We start from the raw sequence: 27,609 nt of genomic DNA, 5'->3' as shown, positions 1-27,609 counted from the left end.
CTGGGGGTTGTGTCTTCACACGCATTGGGGAAATAGTTTCAAGTCAAACTCACACCGCTCTGCGCTTTCGCTTTGGTTTAGACTGTCTGTTTATTTCTGTTTGCTTTGACGTTTCGTATGTGTCTGCGTTTCAGACTAACATCCGAACGCACGGACACTGTCCCAAAACAAAGTGCACATTATCTATCTCTTCTTGAAAATTTCCTGTGAGTTCTGCCTTCAGCAGACATTCCCTGTGCTGAAAACGTGGCGAGTTAGAAGCCGAGTACTCTCCAAGCCTTTGAAGATGCTAGGAACGGCCAGAAATATAGTAAAGGCACTTAGGACAGTGTGTAAAGACAGGAAAGTAATCACAAACTGTTCTAAGGCTGATAGTGGAGGTGTGCTATATCCAACGCCTTTTGGCAGCAGCATGTTGCTCACATTCTTAATGTGTAACTTGAGTCTAATAATTTACTGATACTTCATGATTACATTGGAGCACTTTCAAAAAAAAAAAAAAAAAAAAAAAAAAAAGCAAGGACTTAGAAAAATAATTTAAAAAAAAAATACCCCTCAATGACAGGTATCTTTGTTTTGTTCCTTGGAACAAAATGTTCCATTCATGCTCTGTATCCAGCCTCTTCAGTAAATAAACGGACTGCAGAAATGTGTTGACGTTCACTGTACGTATAGAAAGATATTTTTTTTCATCAGTAGCACACTATTCCATTTTGTTTCTTTGTAGAAGAAGGATAAGATTCATTTTATTTTACCTCAACAACATTTAGGTGCTAGCATTGGAAAAATATCACGTTTTGCAAAATCGTGTTATACTAACTATAGTTTTGTAAGTAGTAAATAACTCACTCTGGAGTGAGAGTTAAGTATTTAAATTTTTCACATGACTTTTTGCAATACCTGGACATTATTTGGACTGAAAGAAAAAGACACGTCTTTGGCTCAAGCAGGTAGTAATTTGCTGTATAACGATCACTAGCAAAGACACTTTGCTGCTATGTAAACATTTATTACAGCTCATGTGATGTTTCTTTATACATTTATTGTAGGAAGTATCAGCACATAACCTGTAAATGATGATCTTTATTTATTTATTTATTTATTTATTTATTGTAAGCAGCATTTTTACACTGTTCTTCAGAAGATTAGGAGCTGCAAGGAGTAATTGATACAGGTTACTCACAAACATGGGGGGGTCATTTTATTTACTGGGTTAAAGAAAATCAGTGTGGTATTTCAGGGATTGTATTCTGATTTATTGTGCTTTGGATTAATTGTATTGAAACACCATGAGCACAAAAATATAAAATAACTGTGGTCTTCAATGTTACTGCACTGGATTTAACAAAGTGATTGGACTACTTCTTAGATGTTTAAAACTTTGTTATAATTTTTTGCTTGTCAGTGTAATATCATATTAGAATTATTAGAAAAATAAAGTTAATGTGTGCAAATAGTAACATACATGTCTGTGAGTTGAAAACATATTAAGATAAAGGAAATAGCCATGGAAGAAATCTAAAATAGATTACGCCAATGGTATTTGTATCCCCACTTCTATTCTATTTCATTTGCAGTCCAGTCTCCATTGCTTTTATATTTGTTGTATACAACTGTTTCCTTCATCACTTTACCTTCTAAGGAAAGTCAGGTAATGTCAATTAGGGGAGGTGCATAAACTTGTGTGCAAAGTGTCATGTAAGAAGCTCACAGCTTCGTTATATCACTTAAATAGCACTCTTAGATACCTAGGGTTTTTAGATACTGCTTCCTAGTAGAATCATTGTTGCCTTAGCATCTCCAATTTGAGACTGATTTTCAAACCAGCTGTCCCATCTCTTTACCATTCTGCTTCTCCTACTGCCCGTAACTGCATTTTGATCCCCCAAATGTACTTGTTACTTGAAAACTCCTGCTGCCTTGTGGGCAGACTTTTTGACCTGTTGATGAAATTTTTGTTTAGTTTTCATTAGAAGACATTCTTTTTCTGGGAGAAAACATGTATAGCTAAAACAATCTGTGGGGAATTGAAGGGACTGAAGCAAGGGACTGAAGTGGGCAAACACATTCTCTAGTTGCATAAGCATCCCACTTTGATCATTGATAAAAAGAATATGGAAGAGTACCTTGTAAATCTAGACAGTTAGTTGAATATTTCACTTCTCTGGTATTTGCATCTGTCAGATCCAGACCATTTTGTCTTCTGAATCCATTTTGGCATTTAAACAGGGGAACTGGGGAGTGTTTTGGACAGGCTTGTAAGTAGTCCTGATTTCCTCTGAGTGAAGCTAAGACAGGCACTGCAGTGGTTGTTGTAACAGCATGGTCCTGATACTGATTTGCTTTGTTCCTTCCCCTGTTATACTTCATGCACTTAAACCCTTCATTGTTTGAGAAGTCTGCAAGCACAGCTGCTGTGCTCTTGCAGCCAGTTCTTGAGAAAGCAAAGTGTTTGGGCAAGTAGCAGACATCAGAGTGATCTCTAGCTATAAAGATTTAGGCTGTGGTAGTTAGATAAGTCAAAGAATGTAGACAGAAGTTCAGTATATGTGCCATTCACCTCTTTTCACATTGTTTATAAACAGTAACATAAATAAATTGCGTTAAGTTTCACTTACAAGAAAACTATTTAAAAATAAGGGTATGGAGAAGCACCATAGCTTGATTTAGGCAGATTTTGAAAGAGAAAATAAAACAAGAAAGTGAAGTTTGTGATATATACTTCTGAGCTTATTTCTTGTAAAGTGATATGGAACGTGGAAGACCTACTTAGAGGGCACCCCCTCCCCAAATATGTTGGTTTCTCAGTATCTTGCAAAGTGTTCAGCTAGATCCTGTGCAGAATTGCTATGGCAGCTTTTACTTCCCTGATTTAATAAAGAACTTACTGGAAGAGGGAAGAACAACCGAGATGGGAACATGACAGTGATGAAAGTCTGGAAGTTGAACAAGGGAGAGGTTAAGTATTTTAGTTACAGTTCAAAATCTTGTGTTTTGCTACACACAAGCACTAGGAAAAAAGCTACTTGTTCGTAGCTCAGCAGCCTTGACCCTTGAATGGAATGCTTAAAAATTGTTACTAACACTTACCAATCCTCTAGCAAACCCTACAGCAAAAGCAGGTGGTTTTTATCTGACATTATATGTATCTTTTCAATCTGAGAAAAGGATAGGTCCTAAGTACCCTCTGGCTGTTGTACACGGGCATTCAAAAACCTCAAATAAAAGTGAAAACACAACTTTATTTTGGCCTGCTTATTCTCTGTTCTAACACTTTCACACTTTCCTTAAATTTGAAAGTGTTTCCAGTGCAAAACAAAAACAAAAAGCTCTTAAAAAATCTGCGATAGGATTACAAGGTCTGCAGGTTTTGCATTCAGAGATAATATGTTGGATTTATTTATATGTAACTAGACCCAGATATCTAGGGAGCTCCTCTGTAACAACACTTTGGAATTCACAAACTTATGACTGCTCATAAGCAGAACTAGATTTTCGCAGGGAACTGTGAGAGAGAAGAGGAAGAACTTGTTGCTTGTACAGACAGAAGCAGTGGATGGTTAAATAGGGAAAGGAGGGTCTGACAACTGTGCAGCAGTTGGCACCACTGCAGAAAAGATAATATAGACTGGAAAGAGGAAAGCAGTTGCCAGCAACAGGTTGTGCCAGAACCGGATATTTACAGGAGAAATCAAACACAGTACCTGTAACTTCTGCAGAGGAGTGTTTGAAGGGTTCAGTCTGGCTTGCAGTATCTCTTCCTTTCCTCCATGGTCACATGCCAAAGTTCTGTAACCATCTCTCAGTAAAAAAAACATGTGTAAGCTATTCTCATTTCTGATGTAAAGTTCGGGAATGGCAGTAATTAACATCTTACAAAATCTGTGAAGTCTTATGCTGTGATGCATTCATGCCATTACATTCCTGGCAAGTAATGTGCTTTAATTTTAAAATAGTTGTCAGGTGTTATCGTTGAAGAGAAAAGATTCTTTATTTTGCTCAGTTTGTTTTGGTTCCCTCTGTAGTTTGCTAGACTATAATATCTAACCAAATGTCTAACCACAACATAGATAAAGATCTCTCAGCTGTCAGAAGAAGCAGTCAAATAAAGAATATTGCCAAGTTCATAAAGAACTACGAGAGGTAACTACTGAGTTGAGTTGCAATTGTGTAGTTTTTTATATATATGTATATATATATATAATAGTAACAGAACAGATTTGGATTGATATCTCTAAATAATACTGAGATCAAGGAACTTTTATTCCAGAATTTCTAGAAAATATTAGTTCTCAAAATGTATATTCTAAACTCATTTACTCCCATTTACACTGTATAGCTTTTAAAGTGATTGTTTTCAACAGAAAGGGTTTAATGGGATAGATCTGCTTCCAGAATGCATAAGCTGTAGACCAACATGAGCTATCAGCGGCAAGAGAAAGATAAGGCATTCTGCAGTGGCTTTGTGCTCCCTTGCTCTGAATGAGGTAGTCAACATCCTGAAGCACGCAGTGGGTGAGTTTGTACCTAGTATTTTAATTTGGCTCTACATTTTTAGAAAAGAACATTTTCAGAGAAAAAGCAATCATTCAAAGCAAAAATTATAGCTTTTTATGCAACTTTGCCATCTGAGAGAATTACCTTTGCAGTTTGCTTAGTGGAACATGGTAACTGACATTAAGTTGTTTGGTGAAGAGGGAGAGGAAATGGTGAACCTTGTGACCTTGAGTTCAGTTAGGATGTGAAGGGTTGAAAGAAATCAGAGTCTAAATGGAGAGGATTTGATAAGTACTAGAAAGAGCTATAAAAAAATAACTTTTTCTCCAGGCCATAGCCTCCACTGTTAGAAGTGATGTGCTATGTCCAACATAACACTTCCAGGAAATAGGCAGTGCCAACTGCTGAAAAATCAGATTTATTTTTTTTTTCATATATTAAACTAGAATTGACAGAACTGGAATCTCCGTTCAGTTTCAGAGTGTTGGTTGGTCTGTCTTCTTCACAGAACTTTGCTAAATCTAAAACTGAATTTTCAGTTATTCCTTCCTGTTTATACTGTGCATAGCACATTGTTGGCCTTAGTATTTGCTGCTTTCATAAACTTAGTTGTTTTGTGTCTGGTTATGAGGTCTAAAATAGCCACAGAGAGCAGCCACAAAAGCTTCAGGGTAACATTGTGAAAACTGTTTATGTTGGAACTGTTTGTTCCAAGCTGATAACATACAAACTTATTTAGTAAAATGTAACTTCACAAAACCTAAATATATTGCCCTATCTCTTTGAGAATGTCTTTTCAGTTTTAACAAACTCTGTTTTCCATCCATATTTGGCCTTTGCCAATGTCCTCCACTTGATAGCAAAGGTTTGTGCTTCTTAACAACCCTGATGAGACCACAAAAAAATTAAGTAAAGATAGGAGGATTGTTGCTGTTCAGTAAAAGTGAAGTGACATCAGTATCATGAGTCATCAGCAAATGCTCAGTTTTGTACCAGGGCCATGGGCACTATGGTAATTTGATGGAACAGGGTGACACTGTTTCTTATTTGAGTGAGGAAATTTGGATTAAGGAAAAGTTGGTGCAATTCTTTGAATCCCAAAGGAAAAGATCATAGAATCACAGAATCACAGAATTATCTAGGTTGGAAAAAAACCCTTCAGAATCATCAAGTCCAACTACTAACCTGACCTACTGAGTCCCATCACTAAAACATGTCCCTTAGTGCCACTTCCATATGTTTCTTAAATACTTCCAGGGATGGGGTCTGTCACTTCCCTAGGCAGTCCATCCCAATGCCTAACCACCCTCTCCATGAATAAATTCTTCCTAAAGCCGAATCTAAACCTCCCCTGGTGCAACTTGAGGCTGTTTCCTAATGTCCTGTCACCTGAGAAAAGAGACTGATACCCTCCTTGCTGCAGCCTCCTTTCAGGTAGCTAAAGAGCAATGAGATCTCCTGTCAGCCTCCTCTTCTCCAGATTAAACAGCCCCAGCTCCCTCAGCCACTCCTTATAACTCCCATTTTCTAGTCCCTTCACCAGCTTTATTGCTCTTCTCTGCACATGTTTAAGCAACGCAATGCCCTTCTTGTGCTGAGGGGCCCCAAAGTGAGCGCAAGCTCATGAGCTATACCTGGGAGTTGTCTGTACCAGATTTTCCACATTCCCGCATGGCAGTGGCAGAAAGAAGCATCAGTTTTTCCATGGGTGTGAGATCTGTGCACTGTTGCAGACCATTGCCAAGGGTTAACAGGAGGTAGGAAGTGGCACCAAAGGCAGGCGTGCCCTGAGGTTGCCCATTAGAGCCTACCTGAGTGAGTTGCTCCCTCTCACAGGGCCACCTGCCACTGCCCTGCTGGAGAAACCCCACTTGGTCCTTTTGCCTGGGTGGGCTTTAGAGGATTCAGATCGTTCCTTGGAGGCAGAAGAAGTTGAAGTTTCTAGGGATAACAGTAATTCACTGTAGCTGTAGAGTATATGAAAATAAAGTGCCAGGATGCCTTCTTGGGTTGTTTTGAAATAAAACAGACATGAAACAGACGTGAAGAACAACAGTCAATAGGGCTTTCTTGAAAGGTCTTACAGTAAGCATGTCCACTCTACTCTCTTAGTTGTCTCTTAAGCATTTTTGGGCATAAAAAGTTTATTTCTAAGCAACAAAGGAAATTATGCATCCTAAACAGGTCCTTTATCTACTTCATCTTTCTGTCTGATTCTGTGGTCCATATTAGATAACTAACAAACCAAAATTAATTCTATTTCAATGGCAGTTCTTCTCGTGTTCTGAACCTCTACCCTAGCATAATTATGTAAAAAAAAAAAAAATGTGCCATTTGATACTGTCAAAATATCTTATTGACTGCTCCTCATTCCTTAAGGCCCCTAGTTCTGCTCCCTTCCCCCACCTTTTTTTTTGGCCTCCTTAGTGTGCTGCTGAGTGAATTTAAAAGATTACCTTGCTCATTCTAACCATTAAATTCATACAGTCCATTCTCTGTGCTATTAAGACTTGCTGGAATTGGCAAAAGAACTGTAAGTCAGAGTGCTGCTTTGCAACGACATCAGTGTACTAAAGGCTCCGTGTTTTTTGTGTTAAAATACAAAACAATACATTTTTACTCTTTAGAATAATCCAACACTTCAGAGAACTAGACAGTACTCTGAGAAATACACTGCAACCTAACTCCCTGAGCAGTTTAACTCATTTCAGTGCCTGATGGATATTCATCCCCTCATCCACAGAAGAGCAGTTGACATTCTGCAGAAGAACTGCACCAGACCACGTGGCCTACCAATTTAGCCATAGATTATCTGCACTACCTACAGATAATAATGCCTATCTGCAAAGTTTCAAAAGATTTCTTCTGTCTCCCTCCCTGCAGACATTTGTTATTTTAGTTTGAAGTGCTCAGAAAATACTGGGGTCTTTTAGAATAAAATATTGATGAGTGTTATGCTTTGAAATTTTGATTTCAGTGCTGGGTGCACACACTGCCTCAGCCTCATCAAGATTTTCATCTTAAGAGATTTTAAAAATATTGTTGCTATAATCCTTTGCTCTCCAGTGAGTGCTTTGCTTCTGTTTCTAAGAATCTACTGTTTTTCTTTTATCTTTAATTATACCTACTATGGAGCAGCCATGCTCTACAGATTATTGTCAATACCATTCATAGCATCTGCACAAATAGAAAAACCTCAGAAGTAGAAAGGGCAGGATGACTGGTTGCTGTTTATGAGAGAACAAAACATGTTTGTTTGTGTTTTTTTTTTTTTGTTTTGTTTTGGTTTGGTTTTCCTAACCAGTGGAAAAATGGGGTCAGTAGAGAAATGAGGTTTGAAGAAAACAAACAAATAATAATAAAAAAGGACCTTATATTATATCAACAATATTTTCAAAAGCAAGGAGCCATAAATTTTCCTTGCATACTATTCTGAGGGTTAGGATTTGAACATCTGAGGATTTTCAAGACCAGTGACACTCTAAAGCAGGATTTTCAAATTTGTGTTAAAGTGAAAACCCTCACTAGCTGCCTCTAATTAGAGTGCATACACTCATGGGACTACAGACTGAGTTAGAGATAATCCACTACAAGATACAGCATCAGGATCTAACATTATCTCTCAGAAACTGACATCCTGGTCACTTATACTTTCTATTTACAGACTTAATCAATGGGATCAAGTCTTTGTCAAAGGCTAAGATCTCTGTAAATGGTAAGTCAAAACATATATATATTTTTGAATGATAAAATACCTGTTGACTATTTTTTTAGTCTGTCATGTACCAAATCACTAATACTGATTTAATTATTGTATTTGATAGATAGCAGCACTGCAAAATTCACTGAGCTACTCGTTCCAATATGCCTAAGGCTACTGCTTTAAATAGGGTTTCAGAAGCATAGATATTACCATTTAGATATAATTTGGGGGAGGGAAAGAGGGAAGTCCTAGAATGCCCTTCTGTGTCCCAACTTCTTTCCACAGAAAGTACTAATGCAGCTCTTCAAAGTACTGACAAGTACACCAGCCTGTTTTGACTGTTTAGAGCCTAGCCCTCTACAAAGTTCTCTGTTAGCTTGCAAGGGCACAGGAAAAAAAAAAAAAAAAAAAAAAAGTGACTTCGTAGAAGAGCAGGCCATTAAGAGTTATGTTAATATAATAAATGAACGTGCAAGTGTAGCAGAGAAACACAACCCCTGATAGACTTTGGTGGGAAAGAAATGAGCCAGAGCTGCAGAGCAGGGCTGTAGGTCTGTGTTAGTGGATCAACACCTGTGTCCAGGTGCCAAAATGTCAGCTGGCTTTAACCCAGCTGCCATAGATGATGTGAAGACCTGGCAATGCAGCTTTCACTGTGGACTAAGAACTCACATACTTCTTACCAGGAACTTGTATAACCTGCTCTGAAATTCATGCTGGCAAAGTTGCCCTGAATACTTACATATAATGTCTCTGCTTGATACACAGATGCAGTTTCAATGAGTACTGACAACCAAGTAAAATTTCAGAGGATTTTTCTATTATACTGTGCTAATGAAATTGCTTTCATTACATCTTTGTTCTTAAATGTTACTGAAAAGAAGCACAAAGGCCATAACATAGCAGTTCTAGGCTAGTGTCTAGATTGCCCTTGAAATCAACAGGAATTTAGACACTTTCACAGTAACTTCACAGGACTTTGCCCATTGTGTTTTAACTGATTCTCAATTACTTCTGTAAATCAAAGTGTACACATGACAAGGTTATTGCTACCAAGACTACAGGGTGGGGGGTAATGACATCTTCTGTTTGTTTTCTGTACTCAACTGTTATTCTGTACTTTAACTGAATGGAGTTTTATGTAGGGAAGAAAATCTTTGTACAAAGTACATCTATTAAAACACACTGTTAAGAATGCAACAAGCCAGAAGTTAGAAAATGCCAGTGTAAGGCTTCTGTAATCATGAGCACGTGCATTACAATACAGCGAGTGGTGAAATGACCGGCTACTTTTTTCCTCTCTGTCCTTCAGTGTGCTGGGTGGACTTGTTCACAGCTGTGTAGAACTTCTTTAAAATTCTTTTACAAAAGATCCGTTGTGAGTAGGGCAGGCATAGAAATGATGTCTGCATAATTTCCATTAGCAAATACAAATTGGCCTATGTTGCAAAACTTCTATAATGACAGCCAAGTCACTTCAAACACACCTGCCACAGGTAAATCATTATCTCTGTGTCCTTTATTTTTGGTTGCCTGACTTAAGACACCTTTAATGTTTGGAAGTTCTGAGCATTCACAAGTATAACTGAAGTCCCTAAGCTAACTGTTAAACCGTCACAGTACTACTGGTGAGATCCTGTACTGTGAAAACTCAGTCCTAAAGTAGAAGCAGGCATGAAGCTTGCAGAATTTTGTCCTTGCCTTTGTGCTTGGTAACATTTGCTTCACAGAGGTGCTACAAGATGAATTCATGTTTGTGAAAGCCCTTGAGGACATTAGTTCTCTTTGCTTTAAAGCGATATTTGAGAAGTGTGGAGTTAATATTATTTTTGGGTAACAGAGATGCATTAGATTCTAGGTTGATTGCTTCTTGTAGTCTGTCTCCACAAAAGATAATTACATTATTGCCTTGCATGTTTAGCTCTTGCTCCTCTCCCTTTGATGCATAAGATTTGGAAGGAATATTCCATGATACTTCAGCTTTTCTAAGGAAGGAAAAGTGTAAGCAGTAGATTGCTGTTGTCCCAGGGCAGAAGTGAATAATAGTAGTAGCAACTCAAGGCTTCTTCTCTTCCTGCCTTTCTCAAATCTTTGAACATTACAGGATCTCCAGTCCCATATAAAAGAATGAGTAATTACTTGCCTTTTGAAAGTAGCTTCCACTCTTCTCTTAAATCAGCCCTAACTGTAGAAAGAAAAACATCTCAAATTTAGAGAGCTTTCTGAGATCTAAGAGATAGAAAATGTTGGTGAAGGCAACTTGCAGAAAAATTAGGTCAAGATTAAATACATTTGTTTTATAATTATTTGACTTTTCGTTGGATTACTTCATATTCAGTGATTAGTTCATATTCAGTCTTTGCTTTACGTGCTGCTACGTGCATCCTAAAGTTAATACAAGTTACAAGTACAGTTAACTAGATTGTTCCAAGAGCCCAACAGTTTACATAGAAAGTGATTTGGCAATGCCCTTAAGTATATGTTTAATTATAATTGCAGCATCTAATTCTTAGCTATCCTGACACCTAGTGGAATGTATTGCTTGAAGCAGAATATCTGGGTTCATTTGCCTGTAGAATGATTGGGGAAAAATAAGGAAGCTGAATATCCCATTCTCAGACAAAACAGCAAGATTCTCATATGAACAATTGTGTAAGCAATGAATTAGATAAAATATTAATAAAATATTAAAATGAATTAGATAAAAAAATATTAAATGAATTAGATAAAATATTAATAAAATTCCCGCTCTACTCTGCGCTGGTGCGGCATCACCTCGAGTACTGTGTGCAGTTCTGGGCACCACAGTATAAAAAGGACATGAAACTGTTGGAGAGTGTCCAGAGGAGGGCTACGAAGATGGTGAAAGGCCTGGAGGGGACGAAGTACGAGGAACGGCTGAGGGCACTGGGCCTGTTCAGCCTGGAGAAGAGGAGGCTGAGGGGAGACCTCATCGCAGTCTACAACTTCCTCGTAAGGGGGTGTCGAGAGGCAGGAGACCTTTTCTCCATTAACACCAGTGACAGGACCCGTGGGAACGGGATTAAGCTGAGGCAGGGGAAGTTTAGGCTTGACATCAGGAGGGGGTTCTTCACAGAGAGAGTGGTTGCACACTGGAACAGGCTCCCCAGGGAAGTGGTCACTGCACTGAGCCTGACTGAATTTAAGAAGAGATTGGACTGTGCACTTAGTCACATGGTCTGAACTTTTGGGTAGACCTGTGCGGTGTCAAGAGTTGGACTTGATGATCCTTAAGGGTCCCTTCCAACTCAGGATATTCTATGATTCTATGATTCTATGATATGAAAACTAATTCAGCTTGAGCTCTGCCCCTTTTAGAGACATGCTCTTAAAGCTGGTTGCAAAGCTGCAAGGTCCCTAATCTGGTTTCTGGTTTTGAGCCTGGAAAGATTTGTTCTTGATAGAAGTATCCAAGCAATTTGGATTCAAATTCTTTCTCTAAGGGGATTTAAATCTGCAGCTTCTATAGAAATAGGTTTCAAATAATTAGCAAGTTGAGGGCGGCTGTGTTTTGATCAATTTTCCATCATGCAGCATGGAGCAATTGAGATTTTCTTGCACTGGAGATGGCAACAGTGTATGAACCTTAGACAAAATGGGAATATGATGGTTGATGCTGACCTGAACATGAGCCAGCAGTGTGCCCAGGTGGCCAAGAAGGCCAATGGCATCCTGGCTTGTATCAGGAATAGTGTAGCTAGTAGGACTGGGGAAGCGATCATCCCCTTGTATTCTACTCAGGTGAGGCCTCACCTTGAGTACTGTGCTCAGCTTTGGGCCCCTCAGTACAAGAAGGACATTGAGGCCCTGGAGCATGTCCAGAGAAGGGCTACGAAGCTGGTGAAGCAGCTGGAACACAAGTCCTGTGAGGAGCGGCTGAGGGAGCTGGGGTAGTTTAGTCCAGAGAAGAGGAGGCTCAGGGGAGACCTTATTGCTCTCTACAACTATCTAAAAAGAAGGTGTGGGGAGCTGGGGGTCAGCTGCTTGTCACAGATAACTAGTGATAGGACTAGAGGGAATGGCCTCAAGTTGCACCAGGGGAGGTTTAGGTTGGAAATGAGGAGACATTTCTTCTCAGAAAGAGTGGTCAGACGTTGAACAGGTTGCCCAGGGAAGTGGTGGCATCACTGTCCCTGTGGACGTTTAAGGAAAGGTTGGAGGTGGTGCTTAGTTAGGGACATTGTTTATTGGGTGGCATTGGCAGAAAGATGATGGTTGGACCAGATGATCTTGGAGGTCTTTTCCAGCCTTAATGATTCTATGATTATAAAAAGCTAAAGATTATCTTCCTCCAGGGCAGTACTTTGGCACATAGGTAAGAAAATGTGAAGGATGAAGACTGTGTGTATGAAGAGAAGGGGCTGGAAGTGTGCAAAAGGTGTTAAAAGCTTAGCTAGAGGCTTCTACATGTTGACACTGTACGGGTGAGTTGTCATGAAAGGCCAAATAAATATAATCACACTTTTAACACATGGAAAGGAAGTGGAACACAGCACTGTGTTGTGGGCTGTGAACTCTGAAGGTAATGCCTAACAAATTTGCTTTCCAGTGGCCTATGAAGAAAGGGAAAATACAGTGACACCAAAAAGGTACATGGGAGTGGGTCTTGGTGAATCGATAAATCTGTGCCAAAGAGCCTTGTACCCTTAACTGCATCCTTGAGAACTACAAAGGGTACAGTCCTCTCATAACACAGCCGTGCAAATGTGCTAGCACAAACTTCTGGAAATGGTCAGGCATTGTTCCTTTAGGCAGGGAAAAAGAAGGATGTGTGTTTGTTACTCGGAAAAGTCACTGCACTGAATTGTCAGAAACACTTTTCCATGCAGGGATAAACGACTACAGAGGTAGGTGCTGTTGCCCTTGGCCTCATGAGGGCCTACAGCATGACTTTATTTCGCTGTGGTAACCAGAAGTGCCTCAGCCTGGTGAAACTTCGGGCCACGGTGACACCAGGTGCAGACATCTGAACTTCACGGCAGAGACCAGACGTGCAGATTCAGGACTTTTAATGATGTTCTTATCACATTTTTGCCTCAGGAACCATTCTTGACGAACTCCATCAACTCCGAGAGCCGCCGCCAGGTGTCGCCGCGGCGCTGCCGGAAGGGACGCGGGCGGCGGTGGTGGTGGCGGCGGCGGCGGGACCCGCCCGCCCGGGCCGGCGCATGGCAGCGCGCTGAGGCGGGCCGCGCCGTGCAGGGCCGAGCCGGCCCGGGTGGCGGTGGTGGTGGCGGCGGCCGGCGGGCCATGCTGCTGAAGCTGCTGCAGCGCCAGACCTACACGTGCCTGTCGCACCGCTATGGGCCCTGCCTCTGCCTCGGCGGCCTCGTCCTCATGATCGTCTCCGCGCTGCAGTTCGGGGAGGTCAGTACGGCGGGCAGCGCGGTTCCGCCCTGCGCTTCGACCCGTGCCCCAGGGGCTGGGGGCTGGGGGGAAGGGGCACGGCTGCGGTGCTGCCCCTGGCCCTGCACGGCACGGCGGGGCTCCAGACATAAACCCGGCTGCGAGCACGCCCGGGGCTGCTGTTAGCTCGTTTCCAGGGAAAAATGCTGCAGGAGCGCCTGCTCCCTTCACCTGTGCAGCTTAACCCCCTTCCAGCACCAGGTGAGCTGTTGGTGCTGTGTTGTTCTTGTTCTGAGCAGCCTGACGGGGCTCTTGCTTAGCACAGCCTCCAGACAGCGATCGGGAGTGACAGGAGCTTGCTCCCCTCTAGAGTTTAAGGAGTTAAACCTGGCCTCCTGCAGTCCATCTCACTCCACTTGCTGCTGGTCAGTCAGAACTGCACTGCAAGGGATGCGATACGGCTCCTACTTTTTCCGATAAAACATTTTATACGCGTGTATGGTATATATCGAGGTTTCACTTCACATTACCCTGTCTATTTTGGAAGTCACCGGTGAGAATATCAGGAGAGGAAGAAAGATCTTGCTTCACTGTGGCGCTCAAGAAGCATTCACATAATTAAAGACTTGGTCAGTGTAAAAGGATGGCCGTGCTAAATGCAAGCAGACGGGTATTTCCCAATTCCTAAATTTCTCAATATTCTCAAGACAAGTTTTGCTGCTGTTGTGGTGGTATTTTCCCCATTCCCCTGTTTTATTTTGATGGGCTCCTTCAGACTTAAAAAGGGCCATGAAGAGCATTATCTGAAACTATATTTGAGCACAATCAGAAGTTTATTCTGCCTGGATGCTCGCTGTCTTCCATAAGGTGCTTCCTGTCTGCTGCCTTGCAGTGGTCACAAGTTGCTGAAACACTTTGAAGCCATGAGTGAGATAATTGAGCCGTCTGTTTATATGTGATTGTCAGCTTTTGTTTTAAAGCTGATTGATAGATATCTCTCGGTGCCATGAAGCTTCAAGTAAACTTTTGCTTTTCCCCAGAATCGGGACCTAAGGCAAACCTCAGCATTTCTGAGAGCTTTTATAAACCACTTCAGTACTTGTCCAAGTTACAACTGATTTTTGCAGAGTCCAAGTCACTTCTCAGAAATACCAAATCTGAGTTTCCTATTTCCAGTCTCTTTAATACCAGAACTGTTTGGAAAGCTTAGATACTATTTAGACAGCGAGCAAGTAAGTGGCAGATTGATGTGGGAGTGAATTTTCAAAACTCTATGTTAAGAATAAAAGAAAAGTGACCAGAAATCTTCTAATCGTGCTTGGTAAAAACACTCCTACCCCCCACCCCACCCAAAAAAGCAACAAACCAAATCAAATGTCTGCACAAATACAAAAGTAAACAAACAAGCTCTTAAAATAAATAAATAGATGATGACGAATAAGATCAGTAAGAGATGTTTGCGTGCATTTTGCCTATTAATTTTATGATTTAAAGTGTTCCTGTCCTGGTAAACAGTAGTAGTTTAAGGATTTAGGAGAGACTGGGCATGTGAAAATAAACACTGTCAGGCCTCTTCTGGCAACAGTAGTAAGAATGGAAAAGATTTCAGTTCTGCAGTGTACAGTCTGCAAGGCAGCAGCAAATAAAATTTATAAGAATTTTGAACTCGAAACCAAAAAATCTTTCTAGTAATCATCAGGTGGACCATTTTAATGTTCCGTGGGGATTTCTTAAGCAATAAAAGCAGCAATGCCTATCAGCCTCTGTTGTCTGAACAGAGTTTGCGGTTCCTTTTTTCCCCCATCCCCAGAGCCAGCTTTTTTTGTCCAAGTAAGCAAAACTGCATCTGCTTATTTAGAGTCATACTAATATTTATATTAGTGCTGACATAGAAATGGGTGGTTAGAGCAAAAAAAAATGGGACTGGGAATAACGTCCTAACAGCCTCAAGATGTAAATGAGTAATTTCAAGAAAAAAAGTATCCCAGTGAAATAACAGTGTACTGAGCATGATTCAGCTGCAACGTCTAGGATAGCCAGGTGTAAGCCAGTGCTGTAGCCTAGTCTTGGATAAGTTTTGAGTTTTATGACAGTTTGCCTGTAAGCCATTGTTAGCTGACCTTCCATAGGTCACTTAGCTTTGTAAAAATGTTTTATAAATGAAAGAAGAGAGACACTGCTGTCACATTGCTGATACAGTATCTCGTGATAGGCTCTCAATGTGTTTTTTCTTTAGTAGTTTTAAGTATCTGCATGTAAAGTTGAAGCAGAGGCCCGCAGGCATTATTGCAATGAGCGATGAGAGGAGAAAACAGTTACAGAAGCAGAACATATCAGGTGGGAAACCTGTAACTTCTTTTCCTAAACATTTATCCAAAGAGAGCTACTATGGTTCTTTTTTAATATAATTGCACAAATACAGAAAGCAAATGTTTGAATGGTTAACGTTTTTCTCCCAGAGAGCTGTATTCCTACAATAAAATACTTTTTTTTTTTTTTTAACTCAGATAATTCAGTATTTCTTCTAGAAGCGGATCAGTGTGTGTCAATTCTTAAATAGCAGTAATTACAGATGTTAATGTGTAGATAGCTTTCATTATGTACTGTGTTATACCAATATATTGGGCAGAAGGACATAATAACTTGGGCATGAAGAAGTGTAATAGTGTGTTGGATATTTAAGGAAGCAGATTTTATGCTCACCTCGTAAATTGTGTCCTTTGTGTAAGAGGAATGAGCTTGTGCAGATGTGATTTGGACTACAAAGAAGCTGAGCAGCTTTGGAAATATATTTTGCGTGCTTGTCACTGACGCGTGGTGGGACTTCCCTATTCTCTATACTCTTCAGAAGGCTTTAATTTACTTCAGCCTGCATGAGGGTAAAGAGATGTGTGTGTATTTACTTAAAATGAAGGGAGGTAGCCTCTAAAATTATGGTTTTGAGTGCTATTTTAAAGAAATGGTAGCATTTATAGTTGCCATAAAACATAAGCAACAGTGACATTTAAATCTAAGAAGACTGGTGTAAAACAACTGCTGTATTTTTTTTCCCCAGTACATATTTATATGTGCTACTGCACATAAAATAAACCACTGCCCTCTCATCTCTCTAAAGCAACACAAGATGATACTGTAGTTTTTAAGACTGAACTTCAGCTGTGAAAGATACGGAAAGTCTATCTAAGAGCAGGATCTTCTATATCGAGAGATTTTTATCTCAAATTACTCACGCTTTTTTGCTGTATCAAAGCATATGAAACATTTTTAGTATTGTAAAGTCTGATGTTTCTGCTTGGCACCATGATTTCGGATACTCTGTTAGTAATAGAGATGCAACTACGTGCCTTTGTTCAATATTTATGTGTGTGAGTATGTGTATATATACACATGTGTGTGTATTACACACACGCATTTAAAAATAACACTGGAATGCAAACATGCAGCTTTCTGAAGTACCAATCTTGTGATTGTGCTTCCATAGAGCTAATGTGTGAATATGCTGGTGAACGGGTCTTGCTGGCAAAACATTGACATTTTAGCTAAGTGATCTTGGTGGGTGGATGAAGCTGGGGGAGACGACCCTGCCTTCAGCTGTGTGTTCCCACCATTCCTCGTCTGCCCCAGCATCCGAGCTGGGGAAACTAAGCTGATCTGTTTTCTGAAGGTTCATTTCCCTGCTGGTTTAGCTCCGTGACTTGGCTCGCTGCAGGGTCTGGCAAATGCCAGCTTCAAGTTAAAGGGAGGGGCAGAAATGCAGGGGGATGGAAGAGTCTGCAGCCCGCAGGAATATTGAGCTGTTGGGTTAGTTTGGCTGCCCTGTAAGACTCACCTGGACTGGGAAACACCTATTGTGTTTTAAGTTTGTGCCCAGGTTAATCTACATGATTTGATATGCCCTGGGCTGGCTATTTGTTTTCAAAGCTCAGATTGCAGAGATAGACTCCAGTATGTCCTATATGAGAATAGAAAGGAAGGTGATGAAGATTGTGCAGGATGATGGCGGGGGGGTCCTGCTTGTATTGAAGTATATTTGTTTTAGGGCCTCAGTTTTGAGAAGATGCTGCTGCATTAAAAAAAAAATAAATAAAAAATCATAAAATCATAGAATCATATAATCATAGAATCATTAACGTTGGAAAAGACCTTTAAGATCATCTGGTCCAACCATCACCCTACTACCAATGCTACCCTCTAGACCATGCCCCTAAAGGTTAAGAGACAAGGAGGAGGTAATCAAAATGAATAGTAACTTAAGAAGTGTGTCCACAAAACATGAAGTCCTTTCTTGCAGAGAAAAAAAACAATGTTTAAAAAAAACAATTGTGTGCTCTAAGTTTTGTGTCTGATTGCTGGCTCGGTGTAATAACTTAGTTTGGATTAAGTCAGATGTGCGTTAATGTGTAGATCAAATTGAGTGAAATCGGTCGTGAGTAAAAGTTTCAAAAGTAAGTGTCTAATTTTAGAAGATGGTGACATTGAGTGCTTTTCTTTTCAGGTTGTGTTGGAGTGGAGTAGAGACCAGTATCATGTTATGTTTGATTCATACAGAGACAACGTTGCCGGCAAATCGTTTCAAAATCGGTGAGCTATATTTGTAGTTAGCATATTGCACGTTTTACTGCTCAATGAATTCTCAAATATTTAAATCAGATATTCCAGAAGAAGTAACATACTGCTGAGTAGTACTTTATTGTAAGGGCTCTAAATCTGTGATGAATTGTTAACTTAGAGATTATAAAACTGTGAGTTAGTGATTAATATCCAAACTTGGAAGGTGTTTGGGATTTGGAAGTTCTAGTCATATACAGCAGTTTCTTTTAAATGCATTTAATTCATCCAGTCTATAAGGAGACATCAAAATGACAGTAATGTTAACAGCGAAGGCAGTACATGAAATATTTTCTATATTAAGGTAAGAAAATGTAAGTACTGTTCCTGTGCACTTAAAACTCCAACTTCTAGTGTTTTGAAAAATCTATTTTTGATTTACCTCAAGTTTTCTGTTGCATTTCATATGGGACATTATTTAGCAGAAAAGTCACAAAGGTAGCAAGAGAAAGCTTTTTAAAGCAAGCTGAATGCACGGGAGAAGTCACAACAAAATGGAAACTAAGTCAGATGGGTCATTTGCTTCAGTTGTGCTAACTTCTCTGTGGCTGCTTGTGGTTTCATAGTTCATATCTGAATAGTCACAGGGTCTGTTGCTCAGGAAGTCAGTGGACGGTGAATTGGTAGGTGGAAGAAGCTTACTAAGGAGATATCATCTGACTCTCTTAAGTGTTGATGCACTTGACTGGAAAAAGCCCTGAAAGCAGATGTGTAATCTGCCTTGAGGTTTTTTGAATCATGAGACAGTAGAAATGATCAAATCAGTTCATCATGTTTTAGCTGCTGCAAGATAATTCTTTAAAGTACATTGCACGGTATTTGTGAATACTACTTGCTATTTCATCTCTTACTTCTCTCCCCTGTTTTCCAAAGGAAGACAGATAAAGCAGAGTGATACAACTCGTACAGATTATTAACTTAATGTGCATGTGTTTTTGCAGTGCTGGAGTGAAAGCATGGTTGTTTCTGTCAGTAAGAAGTTCTGCCTTCGTGTTAATTAAGTACAGAGTTTTTACAAAATGACAGTTTGTCCAAAACAAAATTGCAAGTCTTACTGTCATGATGTAATAGTCAAAATTAGTCAAATAGTCAACTTACATTTCTGTGGTGTATTTTCATACTTCATTTTAGTCAGCTCATCTTGGGCCTAATCTGTTTGCCAGACTGGTATCTGTGATGAAGACCAAAAGAATAAATCCACACGAGGGAAAAACATAGTTACAGAGTTTAAGTGAAGAAAGTTTTTGAATTTTTCTGGCCTTAACTTACAGAAGACTTTGTGTATTTAAAATAATGTTAGAGAAGGATAACGTAGAAGTGGCTTTCCTGTTCCTTTTTAATTTTAAAGCAAAATGCCATTAGGTGCTTTTCAAAATATAATGTCCCTGTGCTTTTTAAGAGGTTTTGAAATTAACCAGAAAGCTTTGAAAGAGACCACAAAGGTGAAATCTTAACACTGTTGCCGATCCTAATTGGTAACAGTGTTAATTAGGACCAAAAGATTATTATTATTATTATTATGTTTGATAACTGCTACTTTCCCAAACAATGTGTGTCAATTTGCTGTAAAAATATGTTAAGAAAAATTCAGGTTAACTTATATTTAGATAAATTGTAAACTAATTGATCAACAAACAGTTCGCTTGCTTTGATAGCTTTTATTTTATTTTTTTTGTAATTGTCTCTGTAGACATTACTAATGAAAATCAAGCCACACCAGCATTAATTCAGAGCTGACATTTCAATGCTACAAGTTAAATGTAGTAAATTACACAGTTCTATTTGCTATTGTATAGAAACAAGCTATTAACAAATTATAAACTGGGGAGTGGCTTTACAGAAGTATAAATAGTACTAAAATTGCCTCATAGCCTAGACTGAGTTGGAGTTTAGGCTTTTCTTTTCCCACATTTTATGTTCTTAAATGAAGGCTGTGTAAATAAACTCTGCCCTTTGCCCAGAGGACTGAGAGTTGTGCACCTTTGAGATTAGCTAATTTGAGTCAGGTGCTTCCACCTAAAACACGTTTCCTAGCTGTAGAAAGCAGGGGACTGCCAACCCAATAATTTAACTGATCACAACAAGCATGGAAAAGCTGGAGGAGCTCCTGCCATTGAATTTCTAATTCTGTGAAAGACTGAAAACATACAGTGAGTTGCACTTGTTAATGAGCCAGAGGTTACTGTGTCTCCTGAGAAAGAGGTAAAATAACTGATTAGGAGGGGTACCTGTAATCTGCAAATTGACTTTTTTGTCAGCTGAGAATGTAGCCTCCTGCAGAGTATTGCACCTCAGAAGTGAGGTAGGCTTTCTGGATGGTACTGCTGGGGAAAGGCAGTGCCTCCTGTTACATGTTCAAACCACCTTTAGAGTGACCCCCCCAACCCCCCAGCAGACCTTAGGTGTCATAGCTCAGTTGTTAGGAACAGCAGTGAACTGAGTGCAAAATGTTCATGTCCCTTGTGTTGTGACCAGCCACTAGCTGCCTGTTTGCCAAATTCTGCACTTCAGTTACTGAGTCTCAGCTGGTACAAAACAAAGCCGGGTGGAAATTGTCTGCATGTCATGCTGTGCAAGGGAAGATGGAGGAGATACCTGCAAACTGCCTGTCTCTCTGTTGTTTGAAGGATGCCATGCAGTGGGTGGGGAGCGAGCACCTTTTCCTTGGATATTTCATTGTGTGTCCCAGTGGATCTTAGTTTTAAAACACCTGCTCAGTGATTGCTATCCAAACACTGCTTTTCTCCTGCTTGTTTTCACTTGTCTGTTTCATGAAAACAAATGACAGAGAGAGAAATCAACATCCAAGGGTATAAGTTTAAGTTCAGTTTAATATGCTTGGCAGGAGGCTGGGTTGTTGCATTCTGCTAAGTGTGTGAAGTCCTTCTATAGTTTAGGAAGGTATTATAGCTTGACAGTGGAACTTATAAAAATAATAGTTGGGGCATCCCCCTATTCTCTGGGACTGAGAGGTTCATCTCTGGCAGCAGCCTGGAGCACCTGCTGAAACAGAGCTGTGGGCCTCAGGGAGGAGATAACCACAAACAAATAGAAAATAAGTACTCAAAACCTTTTCTTTGGTGCATCTCCCTTAGGTTCGCTAGGACATCTCTAACTGTTCAGCAACACTTCCACAGTATTAAATTGTGTCAAGATTGGGTTCCACTGCTGTGTCTAGTGTCTGAATTCATGTATCCTACTTGGGTTATTAGTCTGTAAAATGCTCTGTTACTGAGATCTAAGAGGTGTTAGGATAAAGATGTGGTTCTGCTGAGATCTTACTGGCTGTGGGCAATTAAATAACATAAAGTGTGATTTAAGTCTTTACACTTTGTGGTGTCCTGTCTAATTCTGGTAGCTGGTGTATTAAAGATATGCCTAGATGCTGGTATTGTCTTGAGAAATATTTAATGGGTTGCTAGGTGTTTGATTATAGGTTAACATGTCAGTGAAATTTAGAGTATAAATGGTAAATTTCATTTAGTTAGTGAATTGTTATGGCCTCTGTAGGTCTTCTTTTGGTTTCATGTCTGTGCTGTTTTGTCAAAGGCTTGTGTATAATTATGAAATTATATATATTTATAGCTGAAGGGAAGCTTTTTTCTTTGTCTCTTCAGCTCAGACACCAAGCATTTTTGTTGCTTGATGGGAACTGCTATTGTAGGATGCCACAAACACTTGTAATGTAATATTAAACAGCTCATGTAGCTTTCATTTGAATTATGTAGGCTGTGTTTACCCATGCCGATTGATGTGGTATACACCTGGGTGAACGGCACAGATGTTGAACTGATCAAAGAATTGCAACAGGTCAGAGAACAGATGGAGGAAGAACAGAAAATAATGAGGTAATAATCTCATGTATTTTTTTTCCCTTGCACTAACAATAGCAATCTAATGTGGTACTAGCCCTCTTTCTTTTCTCCCTTGTTGCTCAAACGTGAAAATTCAAAGCGAGTTTCTGTCTTCGTTTGATTATTCTCAAAACCTCCTTTCAGTTCTACATTTAGCCATGAAGTGCTGTTTAATCAGAAAACTGTTTAAAATATAGAGCATAATAATTTAAAGTAATTAAGGCTGATCTGTCTTGAATTTGTAAAAACGCTGTGCAGAAAACTGCTTTTTTGTTTGTCATGTTGTATGGATTTCTGTAACTGTTTCTGGATAATAATAAAGTGATATCTTCCATGTTTAACATGTCTGCGTCCCCCTCCTACTCATTGCCCAATATTTCTTTTTATACTGGGCTTAATAACATATACTTGAGCATATGTTTGTTAAAGGCTCCTTAAAAATAGATTTGTAGTATCCTAAACACAGAAACTGAGGAAGAGGAAAATAATTTATTCAGATTATAGACGTATTATTCAACTGTCTAACTAAGGCAACAGAGATGGTGATGTAATGCTACATTCAGAATGTTAGAGATTGTGCTACACTGGTCTGTAAAATTAATCATCTGAAGACTTCAGATAGTGCACAGCTTTGTTTTCCAGCAAACACATGAAGCTAGTTGTTTTGTAACCACTGATTTAATTCCTTATTAGCAACTCCATGATCATGTGATCAGTTTTGAACAGAAAAATGCTAAATGAAAGAACAAGACTTTATTTTAAGTGTTAATTCAGAATAATCAGAAATCCACAAGTGAGTGTAAAGATTCATCTGATTTTTGGCATGTTATGACTTGCAAATTAGGTACCACTAACAGTGTGATCACAACTGAAGTTCTAGGCCTCTGGTTTGCTACTTAAATTGCAAAATGCATTAAGTGTAAACATCTTAAATATAGACATGGTCTCTGCTCTGAAGAGTTTCCATGTTTATACTAATCATTTCCTAGTAGTTTACATAACAAACATTTGTGGTTTCAGCCCCGTGATACTTCTGGGCAAAGAGATGCTGTGATTCCTGTTTTAGCAAGGGAAAGCCACACATTTTGTCCTTCCTTAACACTGATCTGGAAAGTTTATGTCAAGCTCAGGGGTAAGACTCATGACCATGTCATGTTCATCAACTACAGGGACAGCTGGTTCTCCCCCTTGTAGATAACAACATCCCCTGGCCTCCACCCCCTTTGTATTTTGACATTGGTTAGCACAGTTTAAAAAATAAAAATAAAAAATGGTTCAGAGGATCAGGATGACTTGTGGAAGACAAAGGCAAAGACTATAAATCTCTGCTAATGAGCATGTATTCTGTACTGCATAGTAAAACTTAGTAATTTGTTACTTTTTTATTGATCCACCTGAATCAAATTAGTCACTGTCCAGGTGATTTCTTCATCAGTGGGAGAGAGGGAATCTTGATGGATGGTGCTTCTCTTTTTGTTGGTGTGTGTTGGTGCCCTTGGGATCATATTATTATCATTATTTTTTTTGCATCACCATTGCTCTACCTGTGCATTAATCTTCATCAGTTTCTGCATGCATACGGCCAATGCATGGTAGACCTTAACAGAATACGTATCATAAACAAAACCATGAACTCACTCCAGTTTCAGGTCACTTCACGCTGGTTTATTATCAGTGCTTCTCCTATTAACAGCAGTTTCATTAAATCTAATAATAACCCCTGAAAATCTTGTTGGCAGAGTCCTGCTGCTGCAGCTCCTGGCACTACCAAGGATTTTTGGGTTCTGCTGTGCAAGGGTGCACGTGTCAGCCTGTGCTCGCCTAAGTAGGCTGATGGCAAGGCATTGGTAGTTTTATAGCTGGGTTGTCGCTGGTTTCACAACATGTTCCTGACTCAATTAGAATTCTGAAATTAGGTTTAATTCTTTACCACCGACTCAGAGTTACTTAATGGGGTTGTTTTCATTTTGTAATAGAGAAATCCTTGGAAAGAATGCAACAGAACCAACAAAGAAGAGGTAAGGGGTTTTTGGTTTTTGTTTTGTCTTGGCTATAAATTAAAATAAACTATGTCCTACTCATTTTTAGCTGAAAGCAACTGTTGGGGAGGTGAAGTGATGGGATGTATTGTGTTTGTTTTTCTATGGCCTGAGCATGCATTCCTTCTGTGTCATTTCAAGAGAAGTTGACAACATGATAATATTTATGTTGAATAACAGTAATGCAGTTGTGAGCCTCTTAGTGTGACAATTTCTGAAATTCAAAAAATATTTACTTGTCACTAGTTAGGCATAGTTCATATTTGGAGTGTGGATTTTTAGTGCATATGTACCTTGAGTTTTATAATTCAAAAACATTAAGATTATTTTTTTTCCGACTGTACCTTTACCTGCCATTTGTGTACACAGTGCTGTAAGTCATTGTTTGTGGAGGGGCCAAGGCTCATGTGTCTGTGTGCTGCCAGGAAGCAGCAGGGCCTGCTCTGTCCTGCTCTTAACTTGGCCTGGTTGTTCTGTAGAGATCTTTGTAAGGTGTCCTCTGTAGTCAAATCTCTGCAAACGTTGAAATATTTGAAACAAATCTTTGAAATTTTGAAAAGTAAAAACACATGGTTGAGAAAAGAGTTGTTTTTTTTTGAGGAGAGGAGGCAAGAAATTGGGGAACAAATTACAGGAATGTGCTGAACTGTAACTGTAGGATATTTGTTTTCTACAGCAAAATAAGTATGCTTTTAATTGTTCCCACCCTTTCTTCTACAGATAATAGAAATAATTGATCAGATTTTACAAAAACATCTCTCATTGCACCCAGCATTGATTTTTGTTGTAAATTTTCTAGTGGTGTTAAATATACCTTTGGTATTTTGCTACAGTGAGAAGCAACTGGAATGTTTGCTGACACACTGCGTTAAAGTGCCAATGCTTGTCCTGGATCCTGCACTGCCGACCAATGTCACGCTGAAAGACCTCCTGTCCATTCATCCTGCTCTACAAGCTGCTAACAATATGTTCTTTGTAGCAAAACCAAAAAATCCTTCTACCAATGTGACAGTAATTGTTTTTGATAGCCCTAAGGATGGTAAGAACATTTGACAGTTTCCACATTGTTTTCTAGGGAAAGATTTTTGCTAAGTTGCTGTGAGTTAGGTTGTATTGTCTTCCGTCACTGACTCTGCCACTAATTTTCTGTTTGACTTTAGCAAGTTGTACTGTGTCTCTTCCCCTCAGTCTGTTTCTTTAAATGATGGCATCAGCGATACTGTTTTTTATCTCCCAGACATCTGATTATGAAAGATTAAACAGTTCTGTACTCCTAAAGTACTGTTGCAAAACAGACTTGATATCTGAAAATCTGTGTTGCACTGATGATCTCAGAAGACTGAGGCTAAGACTGAGGATTAGTTTTAAAATCATCTTTTAATGGCTGTGATGTGAAAGCTGAATATTGTGCAAAAAGTTCTGCTTTTGTTCAAAGGATTGCACACTGTAAAACAAAATTATCTACGTGTTCAGTGCTTACAAGTAGTATCTTAGAACAGGTACAGGCTTCTAATTTTAATACATAGTGCCCAACCCATTACCACCCACTTGCACAAACACTGATGTTTTTACCAGCAAGATTATTTGACAGGTATAAAGACAAATCTTCACTCGATAAACATCCAAAACTCCTTAATTTGCAAAAGTCTATCTTAGTTTCTGGAATATACAAAAGAAGTGACTTCCAGTTTTTGATTTGCAATGTATTTTATTTATTCTAGTTGAAGCTGCCCATTCTGGAATGTTAAAAGACAACAGCAAACAGATAGTATGGAGAGGCTACTTGGTATGTACTTTTAAAATCTGTTAACTTATCTTTTAGCTTTTGTATGTCCTAAATTTGTCCTATACTAATATGTTTTTTAGAAAGTATTTCTCTGCTATATACTCTTCATAACTCAAACATTGTAAGAAGTGAAAGCTTTTAAAATTACCTTTATTTCAGTGTTGGAAGTTTGGGTTAAATGACAGAACTATAGTCTTTTAAATCTGTCATCTGCTGAGCGGTTTTTAGATAATGTGAAATACTAGAAATTTAAAGAAAAGACTTTTTTTACCCTGTCATTCTGTTTTTAGACTACAGACAAAGAAGTTCCAGGCCTAGTGTTAATGCAAGACTTGGCCTTCCTTAGTGGATTTCCAGCTACATTCAAAGAAACAAATCAGCTACGAACAAAACTACCAGAGAGTCTGGCCTCTAAAGTGAAACTGGTAAGGACGTGGAGGAAAGAGTGACTTATTTGTATTGTTTTTTGTTTGTTTTTAAGTATTTCACATACAGACCTTACTTACCTAGCAAGAGAACTGTTGCAGGTGATAGGATGTTTCTGATAGTTATCTGTGACCCTTTTCCTGAGTTGTGAAGAATAGTAAATAGTGACTCAAATTGTTGCCTTCCAAATGCCAATTGTCCATTCTGCGGCTGCAAGTTACTAGGCTTTAGATTTTTAGCTTACAACTAGTTGAAAAATACCAGACTTTCCAGTTTCTCTCAGCCATTTGCTACAGGCTGTTGTCTTACTGAAGTGTATTGTATCACTGGTTTGTTAAATGCAACAGAATTTTGTTTGTGTGATTTCTTAGCTTTTTTTATTCCTTCTTTGCTTTTGGAAGAATAGTCTTAATAGTAAGAGCAATGAATTGTTTCACAGCTGAATGCTGTATTTCTTTCTGCCAAGTACTCTGTATGCTACTAAGCGATTTGTACTTAATTTATCTATCTGAAAGACAACAGTAGAACACAGTTTGTGTGACTGTGCCATCCATTAACATTTTGTGCCTTCCTTTCTCTCCTAATATTTGGACAACTTTTCCAGTTACAGACCTGTTTAACAGACAGGTAAAAATTTCAGAAATCTGTCAAAATCATTGTCTTATGCATGACAATGGATCTTACGGAGAGATATGAGTGAGCGTTCCTTCTGAAGGAAGTGCTCAACAGGATAAAGAATGCTGGTCTGCTGCTAGTTAACCGAGCTGAGTATTCTGTAATGAGAGCTCTGGGAAGATGGTGATGTGAAAGGGGCTGAGGCCAGGGAGTTTGTAGAGGAGAAGGGAGTTAGCAGGGCTTAAGGGTATGTAGAGACTTGGGATGTCAATCCATAAAAAAAATCTTTGTTAGTCAGATGCCCACTTGTAGAATGTGATAATTCACTTTGTGGCCTGTTCTTGGTGCTTGAAAGAGGATGACTTGCTTTCCTTTTCTTTCTATAGCTGGATTATCAAATCATGTATTCAGCTACAGCTGAAAGGATACTTTTAAAATGGTTTCATAGGCCAGTCGTGTCTCCATTTAATGCAAGCTAAATTTATTCATTCATGTCTTAGCAAGACAAGCAAGTTGTTTTAGAATCTCAATAACAATGGTTAGAAACCTTGTTAAGTAAACATATTTGTACCTTTCACCCTACCCACTCTTAAGTAGCTTACTAGAAATAGCTCTTAAATAGTTTTTTTGTAAACTTAAATAGCTCTTCTCTTTTGGTTTTGTTTACATCTCCTGTGTATTAGTAGAGAGTACAGATATGGCTTCTCCTAGCTT

At 39.2% G+C, this 27,609-nt stretch overlaps 1 protein-coding gene across 2 annotated transcripts in view; it reads left to right on the top strand.

Annotated features, from left to right (window-relative positions):
* Positions 1-13,359: 13,359 nt before the first annotated feature.
* The window catches only part of GNPTAB (N-acetylglucosamine-1-phosphate transferase subunits alpha and beta), a 42,867-nt gene continuing 28,617 nt past the window's right edge, over positions 13,360-27,609 (top strand). For both annotated transcript variants that reach the window (XM_068663851.1, XM_068663852.1), the window contains exons 1-7: positions 13,360-13,588; positions 18,063-18,148; positions 21,904-22,023; positions 24,006-24,047; positions 24,902-25,107; positions 25,790-25,854; positions 26,145-26,279. In XM_068663851.1, coding sequence (XP_068519952.1) covers positions 13,472-13,588; positions 18,063-18,148; positions 21,904-22,023; positions 24,006-24,047; positions 24,902-25,107; positions 25,790-25,854; positions 26,145-26,279 — 771 coding nt within the window. In that variant the 5' untranslated portion in view covers positions 13,360-13,471. The remainder of the gene's footprint in view (positions 13,589-18,062; positions 18,149-21,903; positions 22,024-24,005; positions 24,048-24,901; positions 25,108-25,789; positions 25,855-26,144; positions 26,280-27,609) is intronic.

The sequence above is a fragment of the Anas acuta genome, chromosome 1 (assembly GCF_963932015.1).
Source record: "Anas acuta chromosome 1, bAnaAcu1.1, whole genome shotgun sequence".
NCBI classification, from domain to species: Eukaryota; Metazoa; Chordata; class Aves; order Anseriformes; family Anatidae; genus Anas; species Anas acuta.
The sequence above is the reverse complement of the archived record's forward strand: the minus strand, read 5'-3'. Positions and strand labels throughout refer to the sequence as shown.